A 23,944-nucleotide genomic window follows, 5' to 3' on the forward strand; every position below is an offset into this window, starting at 1 on the left:
TTTGATAATATGATATTACTTATGATTCATATATGCATGCTTATCCACACTTAAGTCAGTGACCTTTATGTGTGTGCCAATTTGCATTAATGCAGCTTACTTTAACATTATCTTATGTGGAGTAGTGGGAAATTTTGCAATCTACAAATTACCTCACACATTGTTGTGGCATTTAAAGTTTGGTAAAAAATTTGTTTTGCCATACATAAATCAAAAGCTGAATTTTACGCATGATGTTACACTTTCATTTCAGCTGACAACACATGGCTTCTTTGTGTAGACAGAGCAATCACGTACAGTACCATAGAACCTAACTTATGTAGAAGTGTGTAAAATGTGTAATGAGCATTATTCCATCTCTATCAAATCAATATCTTTTTACGAGTTCATTGTTGTATAGCATTTCCAAAACAGTCAACCTTATATGCAAGTTGATCTCTTCCTGATCTCCACCATCTGCCAGCAACTAGTGAGCTAGGGTGGCTCACAAACACTCCTAAATCCTGGTGAAGCTAGGACTAGTTTCTTAAATTAGCAAAATTGCTAAAATCCTTTTTCTCAGACCAAAATTGTGTCAGTCTGAAATTTTGAGCCAGTTAGGTCCATTGTTCTACTCTGAGACAATTGATAAATATGTCACAGGCTTCGTGTCAATTGGTGTCCAGAATTTGCAAAAATAAAGTAAACTAGCCAACCTGTGGCGTAGCATACGCCTCATAATCACGCCGCTTGTTTAATGATTTTTAAGCACAGGGAAAGAAATGAACATTTGAAAAAATCCATCATTTAGAACGCACTGCCTGCTCATGTGCCCGCCCCCAACTCTTCACCTGAGTCGTTTTCGTCTGTGTACAGTTCACATGCATGTCTGAGCCATGTTGACTTTTCATTGTTCTTTGCGGTTCCAGCTGCTTTTCTATATTTAATCCACCAAGTCACCCGACCATTGTAGTAGCAAGGGGGGTGTGTGTACAAAGGGCAGGGACGTAATCAGTGGGAGCGAATGAGCCGCACTTACTGGGAATTCCTCGTTTGTGGGGAACAATTGCAAGCCCCGGTTACCATCACAAATGGGGTTCAACGGCTTACTCACGCCTCTCTGCGGCGGGTAGACACACGTTGATCCATTCAGTGTAGCGCGCGTGCAGTACCGGACATCCAAGGGCATCACAGACCTGTTAATGCTCAATCTCACGTGGCTGAAAGCCACTTGTCCTTCTTTGTTTTTGAAATTAACCAGACAAATCGCTCCACCAACTAAGAACGGCCATGCACCACCACCCACAGAATCAAGAAAGAGCTATCAATCTGTCAATCCTCTCCGTGTCCAGGCTGGGTGAGGTTTCCCGTGTTTAGTCAAATTAAGCGAAAGGCTCCACACCTGGTGGTGCCCTTCCGTCAATTCCTTTAAGTTTCAGCTTTGCAACCATACTCCCCCCGGAACCCAAAGACTTTGGTTACCCGGTTGGCTGCCAGTCGGCATCGTTTATGGTCCGAACCTCTGACTTTTGTTCTTGATTAATGAAAATATTCTTGGCCAATGCTTTCGCTCTCGCTTGAATTGTTTGCGCGCGTGGCTCTGTCGTGCATGTGCCATGGTCGGCTGCTTAGTGAATTGTTAGTGGGCTCGGCTCTGTGAGTTGGCGGGCGTGGCTCTGTGAGTTGTCGTCCTATCCCATGGTCTTAGAGTTGGTGGGCGTGGCTCTGTGTTGTCAGTGGGCGTGGCTCTGTGCGTATCCCATGGTTGTCTTGCCTGTTCTGTCGGCTTAGTGAATTACATATATAGATAATTAGTGAGAAAACTACAAGGTCCAATAATGGAGTTTTATTTTGGCCTCAACAAGCATCTGTTTAGCAAGTTTGAATTTTGTTTTTTCCTTGTACAGTTGTTTGCCAATCTTTGATTTAGTGTTTTGACCCAAACCAGTTAGACTACTCTTCGGAATTGTCCTTAAAATATTCTTCACTGTTCATTTTAGATTGAATTAGAAACAACAGTCAGTATTTTTAAAGAAATAAAAATGGTTAAAGTTAGTATAGAGTTTAGAAATTTTTGTGGGCTGCACTGCTGACTTATACATTTAGAGTCTTGGGTTTGAATCCAGCCCAGGAACTGTTTTTTGGATTATTCCAGAAGTTCTCTGGTTTCTTCCTGCATCCTAAAGATGTGCACTTTAGGGAATTACTGATTTTAATTTGGCACAATATGAATGAGTATGCTTATGTGTGAATGTGCCCTTCAATGGAGCTGTACGCTGTCCAGAATTATTTCCTCAGTATTGCAAACTTGGTTAATGGAATAGATAAGGGCTGAGTGAGTAAGTGAAGTTAACAGTGTCAATAAAATGGCCAGGAAACTGTCATCTATGTTGTTGTTAATTGGCCTGTCAATATTAAAAAGCAAAGGCCTTTTAGCTCAATTAATTACAATTGCTTGCAAAAACAATTTAAAGTAAATCTCAGAGATATAAAGAGAAATATAAAATACCTTTTGTAAATATCACATGCAATATACTAAGGAGTACATGATCTCAACAGCTAGCGAGGGCAAAGTATGCTAATGGTGAATTCAGGTCTACTGTGTCTATTATACTTTGTGGCTTATGGATATTTAAAATAGCTTTTATAGAAGTATTTTTTTTCTTTGTGGTTTAAATTATTGTTTTGATATAAAGTAAAAGAACAATATTCACTATATGCAAGTTTAACATTTTTTTTTTATATTGATTGCTGGTTTTCTTGTTTTTTTCTTGTTATGGACAGCTCTGATCTGTGGGTCATAAGTTATCATACCATAGATCTAGACAAATTGATAATAAAATGTTTTAATCATATTATTAATTGTGTATAATGCATACTGTACCTTAATAATGATCTCTAAGACTCATTTCACATTCTCTAGTTACAGGTTAAGAATTTGAAATAGATTGAATACCAATTTTATCCTCAATGATCTATAAAGCATTGCAGACAATATAAAATAAAACTGAAAAGTGTTAGTCATATACAGTAAAATGTAAATTATTTGAGTAGGACAGCAGTGATCCCCAATTTAACTGCATCATTAAATTTGCTCCGATACAATTTATTACCTCATTACGTTACACAATTTGCTGAAAGACTCAGTTGTGAAATTAATCACTCTTTTTTCATGTCCCACAATATAGCTGAGATTTTCAAAATAATGAAAAAACACAAAGTGATTCTAAGCAAATTATAGATTTGAGTCTGGAGAAAGCCATTGTAGAGAAGAGTGCAGTTTTAAAGGCAGTGAACATCCCTAGGACTGCAATAGTTCCAACCTGTGACAACATTTACAAATTCTTCTCCGTTACTGTTGCCAAACTTGTCTGAAACAAATATAACAATTAAACAAGACAAATAATAAAAAAAACTAGCCATCATAATTTATAAAATTAGACTTTTGCAAATTAGGGTTAATAACTGGTAAAGCTGTCAGCTGTGATTAAGCTAAGTACTGACCCATAAAAATGTAAATATAACTAAATTTTCAACATATAAAGAACAAAACAAAGAAGAAAACACAAAGACATTTTCAAATTTTCAGTTCTACATGCTTTAATCAGTCAGAAGTAGCAATAATACAAAAAAGTGTGCAGTGATCATATATATCTAATGATGTAAAATATGTCCTATTGTCCAAGTTAAAAACATAAGGAAGATTGTTCTCAATAAAGCAGATAAAAAGCAAGCTATTGATAATGCATGTAATGCTATTGTTTGCCAGAAGGAGGTACACAAGTACCAATGTCCAAAAGACCCATGCATTGGAGTTCTTTTTGCTTATTATTAAGTGTTAACTGTATGTTGTATGTTATATTTTTGATATACTCTCCCTCCAAATGCTTGATATTTGATATTTTATATTTTTTATTTCTTTCCTATAGTGATTTTTGAATAATAAATAAATACATATTAATCACATACATTTGAGTGGTGCACCTGCTAAGGCAATACATATGTGCTGTAAGTTGTAAGGGATCTTGTTCAGTTTCTGCTATAGAAGTACTTTGTGACCCTGAGCAAATCATTTAATCTGCCTCTTAAGTGTACATAAATAACGTGTAAGTCATGTTTGATAATAACAGCAGCCTAATTTGCTATAATAACAATGCATATTTAATGCGATTCAGTATTGAAGTTAGTTTGTTTAGAAATGAATGAATATAGTAAAGCTTAACACTGAGCAGCTTTCTTTACAGACAAAAAGAGAAAAGCCAAGCAAAATGACACGTTTTATTGGCTAACTAAAAAGATTACAATATGCAAGCTTTCGAGGCAACTCAGGCCCCTTCTTCAGGCAAGATGTAATACAGAAACTGAAGTTTCCTATGTTTATATACACACTCTAGGACAAGAAACAACATTGGTAAATATTTAAATGAGAGATTTTGAATGTAAAAAATTAATAGATTCATTCAGGCTAGGGTTAATTTAACAAGAGAGGAAAGAACAATGTATTGTCAAGATCTCTAGATAAGATAACTGTCCAACAAAGTCTTTTGAAGTTTGTAATGAGTTTTTTCAAAACAACGTAGATCTGTAGACAGGTTGTCTGTCATTCTGAGAGATGGAAACAATCCTCATATCTGGCCATAAAACTCTTGTCTTTATTCAATCCATGTTGTAAAGTATTAAATTTTAGCATGAGTTTAACTTCCCATTCTTTTCTCTCTTGCTGTGTTTTGAAGTTGCCTATAAGCACTGTGACTTTAAAGTCCTTCTCACAGTGTCCATGGCTGTTGAAGTGGGCCGCCACAGGAACATCTGTGTGGCCATGTTTAATGTGTAGCCTCTCTGGCGGAGTGTTTGTCCAGTTTCTCCCACATAGAGTGCAGTGTCAGGACATTTCATGCAGAAAATTAGGTAGACTACATTAGATGATCTGCAGGAAAATGATCCCTTGATGTGATGTTCAAGTCGGCAGTGTGGTATAACTATACGGTCTGTATCATAGATGTGGGCACATGTTTTGCATCTTTTCTGTAGGCATGGAGATGTGCCATAAAGAGAGCTTTTTTGTGGCCATTGTTTATCTTCTATTACAGCATGTTACTAATGCACATCTCCAGATGTGTCCTATTTCCCCTGCTCTATAATATCTTCTTGTTCTCTTTTTTGATGTCACTATCACTGTATTCCCTCGTGGAGCATTTTATCTTAGATAGCTCAAATAACTGAAACAAGTAAGAACATTATTCATGGAGTAACATTCAGGTACATTCAAAGACTTGGTTACCTGTTTTGAAAGATGGAGCATTTTTAAATTTTCTAATCACTTCATCAAAGACTTTGATCCGCATACTTTTCGATATTTGAAAATTCATTTTAGAAGCAAAAACGAAAAAATGAAAATGAAAGGAATTTTTAGATTTTGATTTTTGTTTAAAGAATAAAATGAGGGAAAATAAGGTATTTTTTAATTTCTTAAACAATTTTTCAAAGAAGTGCCCAACAGAGATTTACAATCTTTGCTGAAGCCTAAAAGCTATAATTGTTGGCTTCCAAACATGATATATATATATATATATTAAAAACACTAGGGGGCTTTGCCCCCTGCTCGATTTGCTTGCCCACCACCCGGGGCGCACTTTGCGCCAGCCACTTTGCGTCTCTGCTTGCTAGCGTTGTGAAGTGGAGGGGGCTGAACACACGCTAATGAGATGCGGACAGATCAGCTGCTGGCTTTCTGCTCCTGCTGCTGCTGAGCTGCGTGTTCTGCTTGTCGTGCTGCGCGTCGATCATTTAAAAGCCTGTACAGCAGCTGTCCTTGCTTCGCTCGACCACCCCCACCCCCATCACACCCCTGCCAGGGGCATGCTCAAAGATGTCTATGTGATGTGTGGAGCTGATTGTGCTTCACGTCATCATATAGTTTATGTAGTGGTGAAACTCCAACTCCAATGAGCGAAACAGAAGCAACCTCTACCTGATGAGCTGAAATGGATATACAGTGCTTACTGCTCGGGATGCAAGCAGGACTTCCAGATCACATTGTCCACCTGATTCGCAGAATTTGCACCATCTGACAATATCGACAAGGAGGAGCAACAGATCTCACATGTGATTCTGGAATGCTCTAAGCCACTGTGCCCACCACTTGGCCACTGAACACAACCTTGGATTTCCAATAGTTGCCTCGATCTGGTAGATCAACAGAAATGCACAAAGCTGGTGGACCATGCCCAGTACTTGCAACTCAACCGGCAAGTATGCTTTAGGATGGCAGCTGCACAAGAAACATATTGGAACACCATGGTCGAAAGCCTCAAGCATGCAGCCTCAAAACACCAATATCCAATTCTTTATATCACCTTGAGGCATTTGAGTGGATGAGCGAAATCGACCAACAATAATATCAAAAAAGCAGATGGAAACTTAGTCTGCCGGAGCACCTTGATCAATGGAATGAATTCTTCCAGGATTTGTGCAATCTTGAGCCATCACAACAATTACCTGCAGAGCCTCTACCTGTAACAGAGGTAGTAAACAAAATAGCCGACATGGAACCAACAGTCAAAGAACTGAAATTAACAATAAGATCCATTAAGAATGCCAAGGCACCTGGGTAGACCAAATCACTGCCGAAGCAATGAAGATGCCCTGCTCCAGTGTGTCATGTATTAGGCTGATGTTTTGTAGCTACAGGTGCCGTATTGTTAGGGTCACATCCCATGTTTCCAGGGGGTGTGGTCTCCAGGTCGTGACCTTGACTTAATCAGCAGATGACATAAAAGGTCACACCTTTTGCTCTGAGCTTTATCTGATCTGCAGATAAAATCTTTATTTTCAGTTTGAATTATTGTGTGTTTACTCTTCTTGTCTCGCCTGGTTTTCGACTCCTTGCCTGTTGTTTGACCTTGATTTTTGTCTCTTGTCTTGGCTTTGGTCACTTATTTTGTCTTTTGCCCTCTTCTCCCAGTTTACTCACAAAATTAGTTACCTGTTTTCCTGCCGACTCAGGACACAATGACTATATAGTCTTCTAAGACTGATTTGGTATTCAGAACAAATACCCGTGACATGGAATATTATTTCTACTGTAACAAATAAATACAGTAAATGTAAATACACTTCTAATGTTGTACCTCTCTTATATAGTATTACTACTCGGTCATGCCACTGCTGCTGTATCTGATTACAGCACATCCTGTGTCCTACAGCTAAGTGTACTTGTTTCAGAGTACAGGGCTTCAGATATTTCACTGTTTTGTTGTCAGGAATGGCTATTGAATGAGTAAAAGAAAAGTTATGTTGAAAGTTACCTCTCTCGAGTTCTATAATTAGGAGCACAACAACTAAGCACTTTTGTTTAAATAATGTTTGTCTGCAAATCAGCATGAGATAAACTAACTATTTTTTGTTCAGATTGGATCATTAGACAACAGACATATAATATAGATACTAAAGATACTATAGTTAGAAATGGTTCACCATGCTGAACAGAGGGCAACATTAATAGTTACCATATTCTGTTGAACTTTTAAACTGCTGTAAAGTGAGTTTAATTTTTCTTATCTAAATATAATATGACATCTTTTGTTTTGTGGTAGATGACTTAAAGATCATCCATTTGAGCAAAATTAGACATGGTCTTGTTGAAGATTGTTCCTTCAAGCTATTATTTCCAGCCTCTCAACAATTTGCTTGTTGTTCTCTTGCATTTTGTTAAGTTTTACTGGTGTTTTCTAGCTTATGTTGTGTAGTCTTATCTTATGGCATGCAGTGACCTGTTCCTGTATAACAATGTATTAATTTTGTCCCAGTTTCTTGTCTTCATTTATGAAACTTATGCATTTTGTTTTTACTAGACAACATCTTTACACCAAATGCAAATGTTCACATGGTGGTTTATGCCTATGTGATCAGAGGTGGTCCATGCTGCTTACCATTTTCAAAACTAGATTGAAATCACCTTCTTTTCTCTTTGCCAGTTAATGATGTTATGTTTATGTAACTTACAGTAGATTAGATTAGATAAACTCTATTGTTCCCAAGGAGATATTTAGATGCATACAGCGATTGATTAATAAATAAATAATGTACAGTACTGTGCAAAAGTTTTAGGCAGGTGTGAAATAATGCTGTAAACAAACAATGCTTTCAGAAATGGAAGTGTTAATCATTTATTTTCATCAATCAACAAAATGCACTGAATGAACAAAAGAGAAATCTAAATCAAATCAATATTTGGTGTGACCACCCTTTGCCTTCAAAACAGCATCAATTCTTCTAGGTACACTTACACATAGTTTTTGGAGGAACTCGGCTGGTAGGTTGTTCTAAACATCTTGGAGAACTAACCACAGATCATCTGTGGATATAGGCTTCCTCACATCCTTCTGTCTCTTCATGTAATCCCAGACACAAAAGATGATGTTGAGATCAGGGCTCTGTGGGGGCCATACCATCATTTCCAGGATTTCTTGTTCTTCTTTACACTGAAGATAGTTCTTAATGACTTTGGCTGTATGTTTGGGGTCGTTGTCCTGCTGCAGAATAAATTTGGGGCCAATCATACGCCTCCCTGATGGTATTCCATGATGGATAAGTATCTGCTTGTATTTCTCAGCATTGAGAACACCATTAATCCTGACCAAATCTCCAACTCCATTTGCAGAAATGCAGCTGCAAACGTTCAAGGAACCTCCGCTATGCTTCACTGTTGCCTGCAAACACTCATTAGTGTACCGCTCTCCAGCCCTTCGACAGACAAACTGCCTTCTGCTACAGCCAAATATTTCAAAATTTGACTCATCAGTCCAGAGCACCTGCTGCCATTTTTCTGCACCCCAGTTCCTATGTTTTCGTGCATACTTGAGTCGCTTGACCTTGTTTCCACGTAGAAGGTATGGCATTTTGGCTGCAACTCTTCCATGAAGACCACTTCTGGCCAGACTTCTCCGGACAGTAGATGGGTGTACCTGGGTCCCACTGGTTTCTGCCAGTTCTGAGCTGATGGCACTGCTGGACATCTTTTGATTTCGAAGGGTAATAAGCTTGATGTGTCTTTCATCTGCTGCACTAAGTTCCCTTGGCCAACCACTGCGTCTACGATCCTCAACGTTGCCCGTTTCGTTGTGCTTCTTCAAGACAGCTTGAACAGCACATCTTGAAACCCAAGTCTGCTTTGAAATATTTGTCTGGGAGAGACCTTGCTGATGCAGTAGAACTACCTTGTGTCTTGTTGCTGTGCTCAATCTTGCCATGACATGAAACTGTCTTCCACAACCTCACCTTGGTAGCAGAGTTCGGCTGTTCCTCACCCAGTTTTAAGCCTCCTACACAGCTGTTTCTGTTTCAGTTAATGACTGTGATTCAACCTACGTATGACATTGATGATCATTAGCACCTGTTTGCTAGAATTGGTGGATCATACACTTGACTAGAATCCTACAAAATCCCTGACTTTGTGCAAGTGTACCTATAAGAATTGATGCTGATTTGAAGGCAAAAGGTAGTAACACCAAATATTGATTTGATTTAGGTTTTTCTTTTGTTCGCTCACTTTGCATTTTGTAAATTGATAACAATAAACAATCATTATTTATATTTCTGAAAGCATTCTTTGTTTACAGCATTTTTTCACACCTTCCTAAAACTTTTGCACAGTACTGTATATTGTACAGAAATTGCAAAAATAACCTGAAGAGTATCAGCATTTAGTCTGGGGCATTAGGAGGAAGCATTCAATTGCCTGAAAGCAGTAGGTAAAAAAGATCCCCAGAGCAGCTTCTTAGCACATCATGGTGGTTTGAGCCTGTGGCTAAGTACTCCAAGAAAGTGCCCCCTGGAGGGGTTGGAGGGGATGTTTCACAATGGCATCCAGTTTTGCCACCATCCTCTTTTCCAAAACAGCTTCCAATGTGTCTAGGGTTATCCCTGTGGTGGAGGAGGCTTTCCTAATAAGGTTGTTCTGGCATTGTGCATCTTGTGAGCTCAAATTGCTTCCCCAGGAGACAACAGTGAAGAACTGTGGCGTGGAAGAGCATTTCCAGCAGCTTGCTGCATATATCAAAAGAACTGAGTCTCTTTAGGAAGTACAGTCTTCTCTGGTCCTTCTTCTACAGCACCACTGTGATGTCAGACAAGTACAGTTTGTCAATTATGTGAACCCCAAGGTACTTGTAGCTCTGCACCAGTTCATTTGTAAAAATAAATAAAGCTACTAGTACAAAAATATGGTCTGTTAATGAATAATAGTTGAAGAAGATTTTTTTCTTAATTCTGTATTGAAAAATTAACTTTATATGTTATTTATTTTCAAGAGGATGCTAGACTACCTAAAAGAAAAGAAGGAGGTGGGCTTTTTCCAGAGTGTCCAGTTGCTAATGCAGACTTGCAGGTATGGGATCTAACCAAATCTTTAGCCATACAGCAGGTTTCCTGCCCCTGTTAATTTATTTAGTTAGCTCTTTTTAAATCCTGTATTAAATAGCGGGTAAGGTGAAACTATAGTAAACTTGGCTTATTTCTGGCAAATGTTGATTACTAAGTACTTATTTCATAATATGGTAGAAAGAATGGACACTTCATAAGTTAATGCTGAGGTTCTGTTTGTTAAATAAGGTATAAAGCAGAATTTCTTACAAAGTGCATCTATCTTTTTTCTCTTTTTCCCATTTCAGTGTGCTTGATTTGAATGCCTTTGAGAGACAAAACAAAGCTGAAGGACTCGGGATGGTAACAGAGGAGGGCACAAGTGAGTCAGGCTTTTGCAGCAGCTTTGAACCTCAATCTTCCATAACAATGAACACAAGTTAAGATGTCAGGTTACTCATACAAGAAGTCTGTTTTTCAGGATTTCTACCCTTCATTTACCACATTTTCTCCAAGATCAGTCCCTTAAAGTTGCAACATATCCAGGTTTATTAATGGAAATGACAGAGACCTGCCACAGCTCTTTTAGTTTTTGGAGACTCCCTGACTTCTTGCAGTAGTTGTGACACAGAGGTACTATTGGCCCACTAGCTGGCCAAATTTGTGGCAGCACTGCAATTAACCAAATAGACCAGGTGTCATCCATGTTCTATACAGGTGACGTGGTCATCCATAAAATCCCAACTCTAATTGTCTGCTGCCTCTCTGAAACACCAACTCACCTGTAAACTAGTAATTCTCTTAACGTCACTAGTGGATAGTGGATGTAGTTTTACATGCTGCCTTAATTATAGAGAGTGTTAATAACGATACTGTCTAATGAAACCAATATACAGTCCTTGTGGTTCAGTGCTTTTGGGATCAATACATTCTGAAGAAAAAACAAATGTAGAACTTAAAAATGAGCTTAAGAGAACACCTTCATGTTTTGAGAAGGTTATTCAGGTTCATTTTGAAAACCACTTATTTTATTATCACATTAGTTCAGAAGGTTGAGTACAATCAAAACAGTATACATGGTGTTTTCATTGTATGGCCTTCTGAATTTTTGGTTGTCTATCTCCTCAGCATCCCAAGAGTGCTTCCCAAGGTCGAGTTATAAGGGGTGCCTTCTGCTATTTTATTAATATAGCAGTACATTACACCTGTTCCTAATTAGAAGGCAGGCAACATTCAGTCCAAACCTGAATGAACTGGGAAATTGTTTTTCCACACAATGTAGAAAACCAAATAATTTTATGTTAGATCCTTTAGTCTAGGCATAAATCTAAATATGTTCAGTATATAAACAATAAGTCTTTATATATCACCTCTTACTTATATGAGAAAATAGAGAGAATACTGAGCACAAGCAAGCAGTATCCTAGCCAGAGAAACATAGTACAACCCAGAACTGTTTCATTGTTTATTTTAATTAAATAAAACCAGGAAGCCTTTTGTATATTTAAATTTATGATAAAAAGTTAGAAAATGATTTACTCATTTGTCACAACTTCATTCAAAGATCCTCACAAACCCATTGACACAATGTTTAGAGATCAACACATTTACAAGGTGCACTTTGTATCTCCTCTGAAGTGTCTTTACTGGAAAGTGTCACTTTGTTACTACTGGGGTCAAGGGTTTCCTGGAAATTACATACACGCATCATATTAAAGTAATTTTCTTTGCGATCAGATACAGCCTACAATAAGTAGAACCAGTATTAGACCGTGAAACACACTGGAAAGAAATAAATGGAGGCAGGCTAGCTTGAAATGTCTAGAACAAGTATCCCAGATTTTTCAGAGTAGACATTTGCCAATAAGGCTGCATTCAGGATTGGATTTCTTATTTTGGCAGTTATGAAAGGTGTAATGACCTGCAATGAGGTCACCATTAGTAATAATAATAATAAATACTCAACGTTATGTTCCCCAATGCAATGATTAATCACACTGAACTATAGATATGTTTTAATAATGATCATTTTTCTGTTATAATGTCCATAGTTTCCTACAGCTAGCTGTAATGGGTTGTTCTGGTTACTCACCTCATTTTCTCTTCCCTGTTTCCTACCCGCCTTCCTCCTTCCCTCATTGGTTTGCAGTCATCCAGCGTGAGCGTGGTAAATCACCCTTCTTTTTCTGTTGCAGTGTGCCCACCATTTCAATCATCAAATCTGCTGTAATCCCCAAACTGACTGGCTGATTGGCATTAAGTAACTACTTTAAAGACAGGGCATTTAATTTAGTTGGCATTCTTAACAGAAATGTAGTTCTTCCATGTCTCCTATATACAAATGGAAAATAAGATAAATTGTATATGTTACACATTTCAGAAGCTAAGCATTTAACCCCTTGCAGGAAAACCATGAATCAATAGATAGATAGATAGATAGATAGATAGATAGATAGATAGATAGATAGATAGATAGATAGATAGATAGATAGATAGATAGATAGATAGATAGATAGATAGATAGATAGATAGATAGATAGATAGATACTTTATTAATCCCAAGGAAAAATTCACATACTCCAGCAGCAGCATACTGATAAAGAACAATATTAAATTAAAGAGTGATAACAATGCCGATAACAATGTAGGTATACAGACAGACAATAACTTTGTATAATTTTAACGTTTAACCCATACCATAATGTATTAAGTTTAATTTGTTTGCCACCACCAGCTCCTGCCTTCTAGAGATCACAGTGAACACTAGTAGATAAGGAAGCCATAATTTATCCCAAAAAGGCTCGTGGGCATTCTTCACTCCCCCATAATTTATAGTTACATTGTCATAAGAAGAAAGGTGAAGAAAGATATCTTATACCTAGTATGGTGGAGACCATGAATGGTGGCTCCTCATGCTTAAATAAAGACCATAAACTTTTTTGTATAAATATATTCAGCTTTTTATTTTCTATTTCTATCCTTCCTGCTTTAATGACTTTATGAAACCAACATCCCCAAAGATGCATTGACCTTAACTTTAATTTTGAGAAATTTTTGATTTGTTCCGTAATAAGAATTGAACAATAGCACAATTATTTTGCATGTCATTTTTATAAGTGGAACATTATCGTATAAGGCACCTTACTTATGGTAAATCTGAATGCAAAATGGGGTTGATCCAGCCAGCTTCTACATTGTAATTCAATGGACTGGCCATTAGGGCACATTACCAGCTATAGTAGCTTAAAGCTATTTGCACTGTCAGAGAGACTGTATGTGCTGCCCACTTCGTTACTAGAGTTCTCATACTGCTAATGCCAGGCTGCCACAGCTGGGGGTTACAGAGGTCTGTGTTGCATGTGACTCTGCTGTGATTTTTGTGCCTTGCTGTTACTTTGATATAGAAAAGTTCAAGAAATACTATATGTTGGGTTGTGGCCCAGACTCGGGCTCTAATTGGTACCATATCTTTTTTAGAGTTAAAGGTGTCAGTTTCTCTTCTAAAATGTTTTGTGTGTCCTGCAAGAAACTGAGGATCCATGGCTGCCCAAAACTTAATAGGTTTCACATCATTATTTTCATGTTTGAACACTTTGTATACAGTAGTAATAGTATAAAATGTTTGAATATCCTTTTAAAGAAAAGTATAAATGCAATTTATTTATTTGTAAGTTAGCCTCCTAATATTAAAGTCAGCTGTGCAGGTTAAATTTGTGACAGGTATTTGCCTCCTAATTAAGTGGACTTGCTACCAGGATGAGTCCCTGATCAATGCACCTCTGTATCCAATTACTTCTTATGTTGGCCACTGAAGCAACTTGCTGCACAGTATTAGTCTGCACTTTATAGTTATGATATACTCTTATTCCTCATGTGGATTCATATTAACTGTGTTCTTCTTTCCTATTATATTTTCATATCTCAAACTTTAACATTGTTACATGATTCAAAGAAAAAAAAATGAAAAGAATGGAAGAATTAACATTGTTAAAATGAATATCCTTCCTAAGCTTCTCTTTTTATTTCAAAACATTCCAATATACATCAATAAATTATTTTTTAAGCAATTAGATTCAATCATAACCTCATTTATTTGGAACTCAAAACATTCACGTATCCGAAGAGCGACCCTACAAGACCTAAGGTAGATGGTAGCATGGCTCTACCTAACTTTCAGTTTTATTACTGGGCAGCAAACATAAAAGCTATAAAAACCTGGACACAAATAGATGAACATACACAGGCTTGGTCCGCAATAGAAATCAAATCCTGCAGTACTTCTTTATATTCCCTGCTTTGTGCTCAATAAATGCAAGTCATCACCAATATACTAATAACCCAATTGTGCTTCACTCACTCAGAATATGGAATCAATGTTTAAGATGGAGAATCTTCTATCTGTGGCACCTCTCCACAAGAACCACCTTTTTCAACCATCGCAAACATACGCAGTTGTTAATATCTGGAAAACATTTGGGATTAAATCACTTAGAGATCTTTACATAGATAACGTCTTTGCATCCTACAAACAATTACATTCCAAATTTTACTTTCCATCAACACGTTTCTTTCACTACCTTCAAATTAGAAACTTTGTTAAACAGAACCCGCCTGATTTTCCCCATCTCCCACCTTCCTCTATGCTGGAAAAAATATTGCTCAGTTTCAAGGACTCAGACAGCATTTCCACAATATCTAAAATTATTTTACAGTCCCTCACTTTCAAAGATCCAAGAGGACAGTGGGAAAAGGATTTCTCACTCAACATATCAGAAAAGGAGTGGAAGGTAGCAATGCAGAGAATTCACTCGAGCTCCATATGCACAAAGCATACAATTATCCATCCAGCTATAAGCTTAACTACAGGGTCACGGGGGTCTGTTGGAGCCTATCCCAGCCAACACAGGGTGCAAGGCAGGAAACAAACTCCGGGCAGGGTGCCAGCCCACTGCAGGGCACAAACACACACACACACACACACCAAGCACAATTTAGGATTACCAATGCACCTAACCTGCATGCCTTTGGACTGTGGGAGGAAACCGGAGCACCCAGAGGAAACCCACGCAGACACAGGGAGAATGCAGAGAGGACCCGGGAAGCGAACCCGGGTCTCCTAACTACGAGGTAGCAGCGCTACCACTGCACCACTGTGTCACCCACATACAATTATTCACCTCAAAATTATATATCAAGCACATCTGTCTCGTCTAACATTGTCCAAAATGTTTCCAGGGAAAGATCCAACTTGCGAACGCTTCAATCAAGTTCCAGCCTCACTGGGTCACATGTTTTGGGCCTGCACCAAATTAACATCATTCTGGACCAAAATCTTTAAATGCCTTTCAGACAGCCTTGGTGTCACAATCCCTCCTAATCCACTAACAGCTGTGTTTGGTGGGCTCACAAAGGGGCTTAAAGTGGAGAAGGACAAACAAACTGTGATTGCCTTCACTTCACTATCGGCACGCAGACTTATTTTGCTCAACTGGAAGAATCCTAACTCTCCTCTTTTAAGTCAGTGGGTAACTGATGTTATATATTATTTGAAATTGGAAAAAATCAAATTCTCACTTAGAGGATCTGTGCAGAACTTTTTCAAACCCTGGCAGGATCTAATCAATAACATTTTAGATTAAGCTCTTAAAGCACTGAGGAAGCAGATTCTCTTCTTTCTTTTTTCTTCTCCATTTATCTTTATCCGCTTATTAAACTCATCAATTAACTTATTTTTACTAGATTTAAGTTTTATTCTGCTGGCCATGCTCTCTTTCTGATGGGTGGGGGTTGATTTGTTTTCAATCCTATTTTTTGTAAAAATTGATCTATTTGTATGGAATGATTACAATAAAATCAATAAAATTAAAAAAAAAATGAAAACACAAACTCAGTCAATAAGAGGTTTTCTTTCTTTTTTTTATTTTATTGATTTTATTGAAATCACAAAACATTCCATACAAATAAATCAATTCTTACAAACATAAGATCGAAGACAAACCAACAATAAGAGGTTTTCTACTTCTATAAATGTGCCAATGCTATATACAACACATTTGAAAAGCCAGTCAGCCCATGATCTGACAGACATAAGTCTGCCACCTGTATTTAAGCAGAATTAAAATAAGAAAGCTTAAAGTTAGGAGGCGATAGTTTTGTTCATTAGGCATCACTATTTAGTTTGTTCAGAATGCCCTTAACACTTTGTTACTGTTACACTGAATTTGCTTTCACTTAGTTTATTTGTATTTTAGAGAACCATGGTAGTGTAGTAATTAGAACTGTTATTCCTCTTCTCTAAAGACCTGGGTTTGTAAAGCCCAGCCAGATCCCATAAATTAGTATAATAGTTATGTTTTACATTTATTGGCAACTCTGAATTGGTCCTGTATGTAGTAAAGTAAGTGTTGATATTTGCCTCAGTATACCTTATGATAGATGGATGCTCCAGCCAAGGCTGGTTCTAATGCTACAGTGCTACTGCGACTCAAAATTGGATGAAGTCAGTCATAAAACTGACTGAAAGAAACAGCAGATAAAGCAAATATTTTCAAGTGTGACACTAGCCACCCCAAAAATGTCCTCTTTCTTGTACTGCTTGAGGTAAATACTGCCACTGCTTACATTCAGAGAGACTGAGGAGCAACTTCTTCCCACAGTCCATCTGCATCTTGAATAAGGAAAGTATCTGGAAATACATGATGCCCTATTGTTGACTCTCTTACATTAAGTTATTTTAGTTACTAATTTTTTTAGTTAGTCATTATTTATCACATATTTATAATTCTATTAATGATTTTTGAATTTTATAAAGTCATGTATTATTGTTATTGCCCTTTTTTATTCTCTTAAAGGCACAGTCATTGAAGTTAAGCAACTAAACTTTTCACTACATATTGTATTGTATGTATAATTTGTATGTGATAAATAAAATAACTTTAATTTGTTTAGGATGTTGTAACAGTGCCACCGTATTTCTCTAACGTTATTTGGAAGAATACAGTAAACTCTCCTTCCTACCTCCCTCCTAACCTATTTCCACAAACACTGGCCTCCCGTTCCTCCATGTTTGCCTCCCTCCAAGCTTATCTGACTGAGCAGTTAGTGACCCTTTTAAAGATATTCCATGGAGTACTTCTAGTGCCAGTTCGTCCTGCCAGGAAGCACTTCCAAGTCATAATTATTCTCACAGACGCCTCTGCAGAAACGTCAAATAAAGTAACAGGAAAGTTCTGCCACCCTCTAGTGCTGAGGGGGAATACAAGACCTTTAGATCTTGAACCTAGTCAAGCAGCTACCTATATGGCATCCTGACTGGTAAAGGGTAATTCTGTCTGGGTGCATACTGTGATAGACTTTTCTCTATCTGCTTGTTTCCCTTTTTGGCATACTGTTTAGTCCAACTTGTTACACGGCTTAAGTTTTTGTTTTTGTGCATTGACCAGAATCCGGTCCAACTAATGCATTATAGGGTTTAATCATTGTGCCACTTAATTTGTATTCAACATGTTTTATTATGACAAACAATATACAGGCAAGGTTGTACAGGGAATTCTCCAGAACAAGGAAAAGACCCAATATGTCTGGGTGTTTTATCATACTTGTTCCCACTTATCAGCTCTATTGACACATCTTATATATTGGCCAATAAGTTTTAACTAAGTCCTATAAGACTAAAAAAAATAAAATACAGGTAAAACCAATTGAAATAGTAGAAAGAAAAAGAATGGAAATTAACAACAGAATAAAAATACTTTTATAAAATTATACCCTAAAAGCTAATTCTCCACTGTAAAAATTCTCATAAAATTCAGTTAGGTTTTGGCCATTTTGGACTAAATACATGGGAGTCTTATTCAGTTTCTTTTTACTGGATCTATTATAAGCTTTTCCTTGGACACTGGTTTCCTTCCATTTCTATGTGGCAAATTTCCACATACTGTATTGTACAAATACAATGCTTTATAAGCCAACAAAAACACTCTCAGAACCACTGTAAGCATGTTATATGCACTCAGATCTCTCATTTAAGCCTTTAAATAAAACCATCTTGTCCCAGCTTAGGGCTGCTGAAATTTCAAGTCCACTCTAAACACAACCACAAACGGTCAAAACAGAAGCTGATACTGTGAGCAGAATGATATTGTTCCAGATAGACTCTGCTTGGACCCCCCAACAGTGACTGCATGTCAGTTGAGTGCTATACTAACAAACACTGCATTATAATATTTTTTCTTTTGTGCCATGATCAGTTTTATTATGTCTCTGATCTTATAATAGCTATCATACTGTATCTGTTCATTTATTAAAAGCAAAGGCTTTTGCCTCCTTCCATAGTATCAAGATTTGTATTTTAACAAAACATTAGCAGCAAAGGTCAACTTCTAATTTGAAATATGGTATGCCAAAGAGAGGTAGAAAGAAAGACTAAATGAGAACATCATGGACTGGAGACTGGATGTACTTAATTATTTTGCAGGTCAACTGTGTTACAAGTCAAGTAAGTGAAATGGATTGTAGGTGAAATGCATCATTTGGATCTTTTTTGTGGCTTCTGCCATTACTGCTCCTTCAGAAAGCATTCCTGTTTGTATTTATCTGCACCACAATCTGAATAAAGAAAAGGCATTTTTATTTTTTTTAATGAGTCCCTGCCCATGAATGGTTTTTAGCATAGTGTGTGTGTCTCTCTCTCTCAACTACTACATCACTATTCAATTAGCCATTGTATTTGTTTTATTTATTGCATTAAAAAATTTATATCGCCACATAAAAAGATTTGCAGCCTGCTGATTTTTTGATTACAACACTGTGTTAAATTAACCTAACGCAAGTAGAGTTGCTCTTGCTCATATTCTGCCTCACAATGGCTGGGTAGATTGTTACATTTTCATAGTAACTCATTTTTTATTTGATTCAGATTGTGTGATGGAATGACTGTTTTAAAAAGGGAAATTGATTATGATCAACTAAGTTCATTGTGACAGCTTCTCAGAGTGGCTATATTTAAGTGGCTTTTAACACTTTTCATTGTTTTTTTTAGCATTTAGCTGTACTTCCATTATTTATAATATGTAGTGTTTAAAAGTTTGTTTTTTTTTTTAATTAAAATGAGTTTATGTACATGCACACAAATTTCATTTACATTCAGTGGCTACTTTTTTAAGTACACCTTTATTGTATTAAATAGGACCCAAATTTTCCCTATGAACAGCCAGAGATCTTCAAGATATGAATTTAAAAAGGTACTAGAAACATTCCTAAATAACATCACAAACTTCTTGCAGATTTTTGGCTCTATTGTCAGGCTGCAAACCTCCATTGCACATTGGATTAAATTGATGTCACTATCATATTAGTGGAATGAGCTTGAAAGATCTTTACATGAAGAAAAGTACCCAAATGAAAAATGTTAGACTGTAGCAGTAAAAGGCTATATGTGATCAATGACACGACCAACGCAAACATTCCTTGCAGGATTCTCGGACAGGTTAACTCAGAGTGGCAGAGACTGAATTCTCTTTTGGGACTTTCAGTAGGGTAATCAGGTTGTAGTGCATGCTAGTATACTATGTCATGCATGTGCAACTGGGGATCCTGTTCCGCCCTCCACTGAGATAATCAATACCACTTTTCGGAGAGAGGGAGCACTGTCACTAACAATATCTTCTTTTTCCCACTCAGCCCCGTGAAGACACCCATTGAGAGCTCTCAACCTAGACAGTGATGCCCTGAGCATGCCTCATCCCTTTGAGTTGGGACACCATAAAAAGGGACGGCCCAGGAAGGTTGCATCTCATTTGTGACATTGAGTCAAGGCCGAATGACCTCCCAAGCGAGAACCATAAGAACTAAATGGTGCAGAGAGCCCAGTATTGGTGTCCTTTTTGTTATGCCACCGTGCACCCTTTTTGTTTTCTTTTGCATCAATTAAATAGTGATTACTGAGTTGATACTCCAATGATTCTTGCTGTTCCAAAATGGTACCATACTACCAGTTACAACTAACGTCCAAATCAATCAGCAAGGCTCATGGCATTACACTAAACTCAAAGTAGTGTAGAAAGGCGCTATATAGCACCCGACCCGGCACAGAATGACACAGAGGCACGTATAAAACACAAGGGCTTTATTTTCTTCTTCACCCGTGGGTGCACGTCTTCCCCGTGACCCACAGGCAATACACAGTCCCAAAAGCACCTCTTTCTACACCACACAATAACACACTCTTCTCTCCCACCACTCCTCCGCAAGCTTCATCTCCTTCCTCCCAACTCTGGCCCTCTTGAGTGGTGGTGGCTGGCTTTTTTTATACCCCACCCGGAAGCATTCCAGGTGTTTGATCACCTGGGCCTAATTGCATTTCTGGGTGGGGCTGAGGAATTGACCAGCCAGGCTGCAAAGTCCATGCAGCTCCCCCTTGCGGCCATCCGAGCCCCCAACCAGGCTGTGGAGGACTCCATGTCCCATGGAGCCATGCGCCAGGTTGGGGAATCATCGTCCGCCAGGGAGGCTGCCACCAAGTGTCCCGGGGGAGGTATTGAGCTGTCCATGGTAGCTCCCCCAGAACAGGTGCAGTAGGGGTGTCCCTGCCGGGCATGGGACCCGGCTGTCCTTCACAGGAGAAATACAGAGCAAAATCAAAACTAGAGACTAAACCTGACTTTATTTTTAATCAACCACAAGTCTCATGATGAATCTTGCCTTTATATTCACAAAGTCCGGTCAGTGCTTATGTTACAATGGCCATCTTTTACAGTGTGACCCTGATAATGTCACAGATCATGCAGGTCGTGCATTATATGCCTAGCAGCATGCAGTTTCCTAACAACCCAAATCTCCAAAATGTGTGGTCCTAAGAAAAACAAACCCATAAAATGATGAAGACATGTGCTAGCGAAATATCAGAAAAAATATAAATAAATGTTAACACATTCCTAACAATAAACAAATATTACCAAAGCAATATTGACATGTGCCTGACAGTTCATAACAATGTTTAGGTTTGCAGGATTTAAGTGACACTCGCTTGGTGTTAAGAGATTGAGATGTGTGCCAAGAACAAACCTTCCCCAATACACACACACACTAAACTACCACCATTAGCTTGCCGGCAGAGGATGGATCCATGAATTCATATTACATATGCCAAATTCTGACCCTGCAGTTAACACGTTAAAGCTGAAATTGTGATTCTTCAGCCCAGGTCTACTTTTACAATCTTCAGTTGTCTTGTTTGGTGACCATGTGCCCACTGTAGCCTCGTCTTCCTGTTCTTAAAGACAGAAGTAGAACCTAGTGTCGTCTTCTGTTTTTGTTGTCCATACAAGGCAATCTAAAGTTTTGAGATTGCATTAAACTTCCCTCTGATCCTCTAATTTCTCTCGACAAATTTCGTAATACTCAAAAAAGAATTACTCAACATTGTCCAGCTAATGAACCAAGAATAGTCTAGCTCTTGACCTTCAGTAGTCTAAAGCAAGTGCTGTTCAAATTTGACTTCCAACTCAAGGGGTAAAAATCTGTAGTTTTGATGTTGTTTCTTTCTAACACACTAACAGGACAGTGAGCGATGGGGTCTTTCCGTTTTTTTGGTAATTTTTTAATGTGTATGTTTCTGCTCCAAGCAGCTTACCTCATAATATATACTGTATATATTTTCCCCAGCCTATATAATAATACAATCATTCCCTCTCTATCAGGAGAAAAAGTAATGGCAGATGATGAATTCACCTGTGACCTTTTCCGCTTTCTGCAACTGCTTTGTGAAGGTCATAATAATGGTAAGTTGTGTAATTCTAATCTTTAAGTTTCTGTATTTACAGGTTAACACCCTGTCATGCTTTGTAATTGTCCAATTTATAATTTTCTGTAATTCTATAATTTAATCAAATTAACAGCAAGTTTAGAGTTACATTTGTACTCCTTTTAAATAAAGTATTGTGGTATTGGGCTGTATAGCACCCGACCCGGCACAGACTTACACAGAGGCATGTGTCAAAGGAACAGAAATGTTTTATTTTTCTTCAGCCGTGGGGCACGCCTTCCCCGTGTCCCACAGGCCCAACACAGTCCCCAAAACACTTTTTGTCACAGACCACACTATTCCTCTGTCACCACCAACACTCCTTCCAGGCAACCTCGTCCTCTTCCTCCCAATTCCGGCCCTGAGTGGTGGTTGCTGGCTCCTTTTATGGCCATCCCAGAAGTGCTCCTGGTGCTTGCTCACCTGTTCCCAATCACACTCCCAGGTGGGGCTGGTGATTAGACCTGCTGGGCTTAATGATCTCTGCCATGCCCCCTGGTGGCCATCCCAGGTCCCCACACGGTTGGAGAGAACTCCATCTCCAATGAAACTGAAGTATCATCGTTAAACCAGGGAGGCTGCCACCAAGTGTCCCGGGGGAGGTACTGAGAAGTCAATGGCTGCTCCCCCAGAACATAAGCAGAAGGGGCATCCCGGCCGGGCAGGGAACCCGGCGGCCCGCCACAGTATTTATCTTTTTGGACATGACTTTCTGACTGGGTTCTTTGGATGTGGCATTTTTCTCCCATATCTTGTAGATGTCCAAATTAGGTTTGTTGGTGACTTAACAGTTCCTTCACTGGTGAGTATGCCTGGGTGAGTCATTGTGCTTTTCCATAGACAGGTTTGGTCCCTGCCTTTCACCCAGTGTTGCTGGAATAGATTGTGGCTACCCACAACACATTATTAGAATGAACAAGTTTAGAAAATTAAATAATTATTCTTTTTTATTGATTAACATCTTTTACAGTATGTATTACTCATATTCTGTTACCATTTAAATGGAGAGCTGTGGTGGTAGTAATTATGCATCACAGTCATTTCTGAAATAAATTTTCAGACTATAACAAGATAAAAAATGTACATATGGCATAATGTGTGGTGCGATTGGGGACTTAGTTAAATGTTCTGAAAGCTGGAATATGTTTTGTTTATTTGCTTCATCACAGACAGAGATAACACATTTTTCTTTATTATATATATTGTAACAGTGAGACATATGAAAATAATAACAGTGATAATAGAATCTGATTTCTGTACACTTGTTAGTAGGGCAGAGTGCAGTTAAGTAGAGTACATTTACCGGGAGATAACTTGTTTCACATGGATGGACATACAGGCAGACATGATGACATCATTAGGCACCATTTGTATTATATGCCAATGCAGATAATATAATCAGAATTACTCATAATGTAGATATTTCTTTTACATATTTTTATTCCTGTCCACTTTCATTTTACACTCTATAAAATACAATCAGTTGTATTGTTTAGTATGTTGTATTAATATTTTGGAGCAACTCTTCAAATCACTCTGCTTTTAAACAAAATGTTAACCTCTTCAATTAAGTAATGCATTAGGTGTACCTACACAGACATCCAAAACATATCTTTAAAGATGTCCAGACCACAGTTCAGAAAAATGTGCATTAAAAGCAAAGATTCTATGAGAGAAACATTTTCTGTATTTCAGTTATTTAGTTAATAAATACATACTATTTATAATTTCACAAAATGTTTATTTTTAACAGTTCCTAAATATATCAAGAGCAGTTCTTAGAGGTGGCCTTGAACTGAA

General features: G+C 37.9%; 1 protein-coding gene across 10 annotated transcripts in view; it reads left to right on the top strand.

Moving 5' to 3' along the window:
• Positions 1 to 23,944, top strand: part of LOC114647909 (ryanodine receptor 1-like) — a 387,179-nt gene that overhangs the window by 277,040 nt on the left and 86,195 nt on the right. For 7 of the 10 annotated variants that reach the window (XM_051932424.1, XM_051932426.1, XM_051932430.1 and 4 more), the window contains 4 exons: positions 10,290 to 10,366; positions 10,650 to 10,723; positions 12,491 to 12,508; positions 22,041 to 22,121. In XM_051932424.1, coding sequence (XP_051788384.1) covers positions 10,290 to 10,366; positions 10,650 to 10,723; positions 12,491 to 12,508; positions 22,041 to 22,121 — 250 coding nt within the window. The remainder of the gene's footprint in view (positions 1 to 10,289; positions 10,367 to 10,649; positions 10,724 to 12,490; positions 12,509 to 22,040; positions 22,122 to 23,944) is intronic. The other 3 variants (XM_051932441.1, XM_051932459.1, XM_051932444.1) reach the window with 1 other exon arrangement.

This window comes from Erpetoichthys calabaricus, chromosome 1 (assembly GCF_900747795.2).
Source record: "Erpetoichthys calabaricus chromosome 1, fErpCal1.3, whole genome shotgun sequence".
NCBI lineage: Eukaryota > Metazoa > Chordata > Cladistia > Polypteriformes > Polypteridae > Erpetoichthys > Erpetoichthys calabaricus.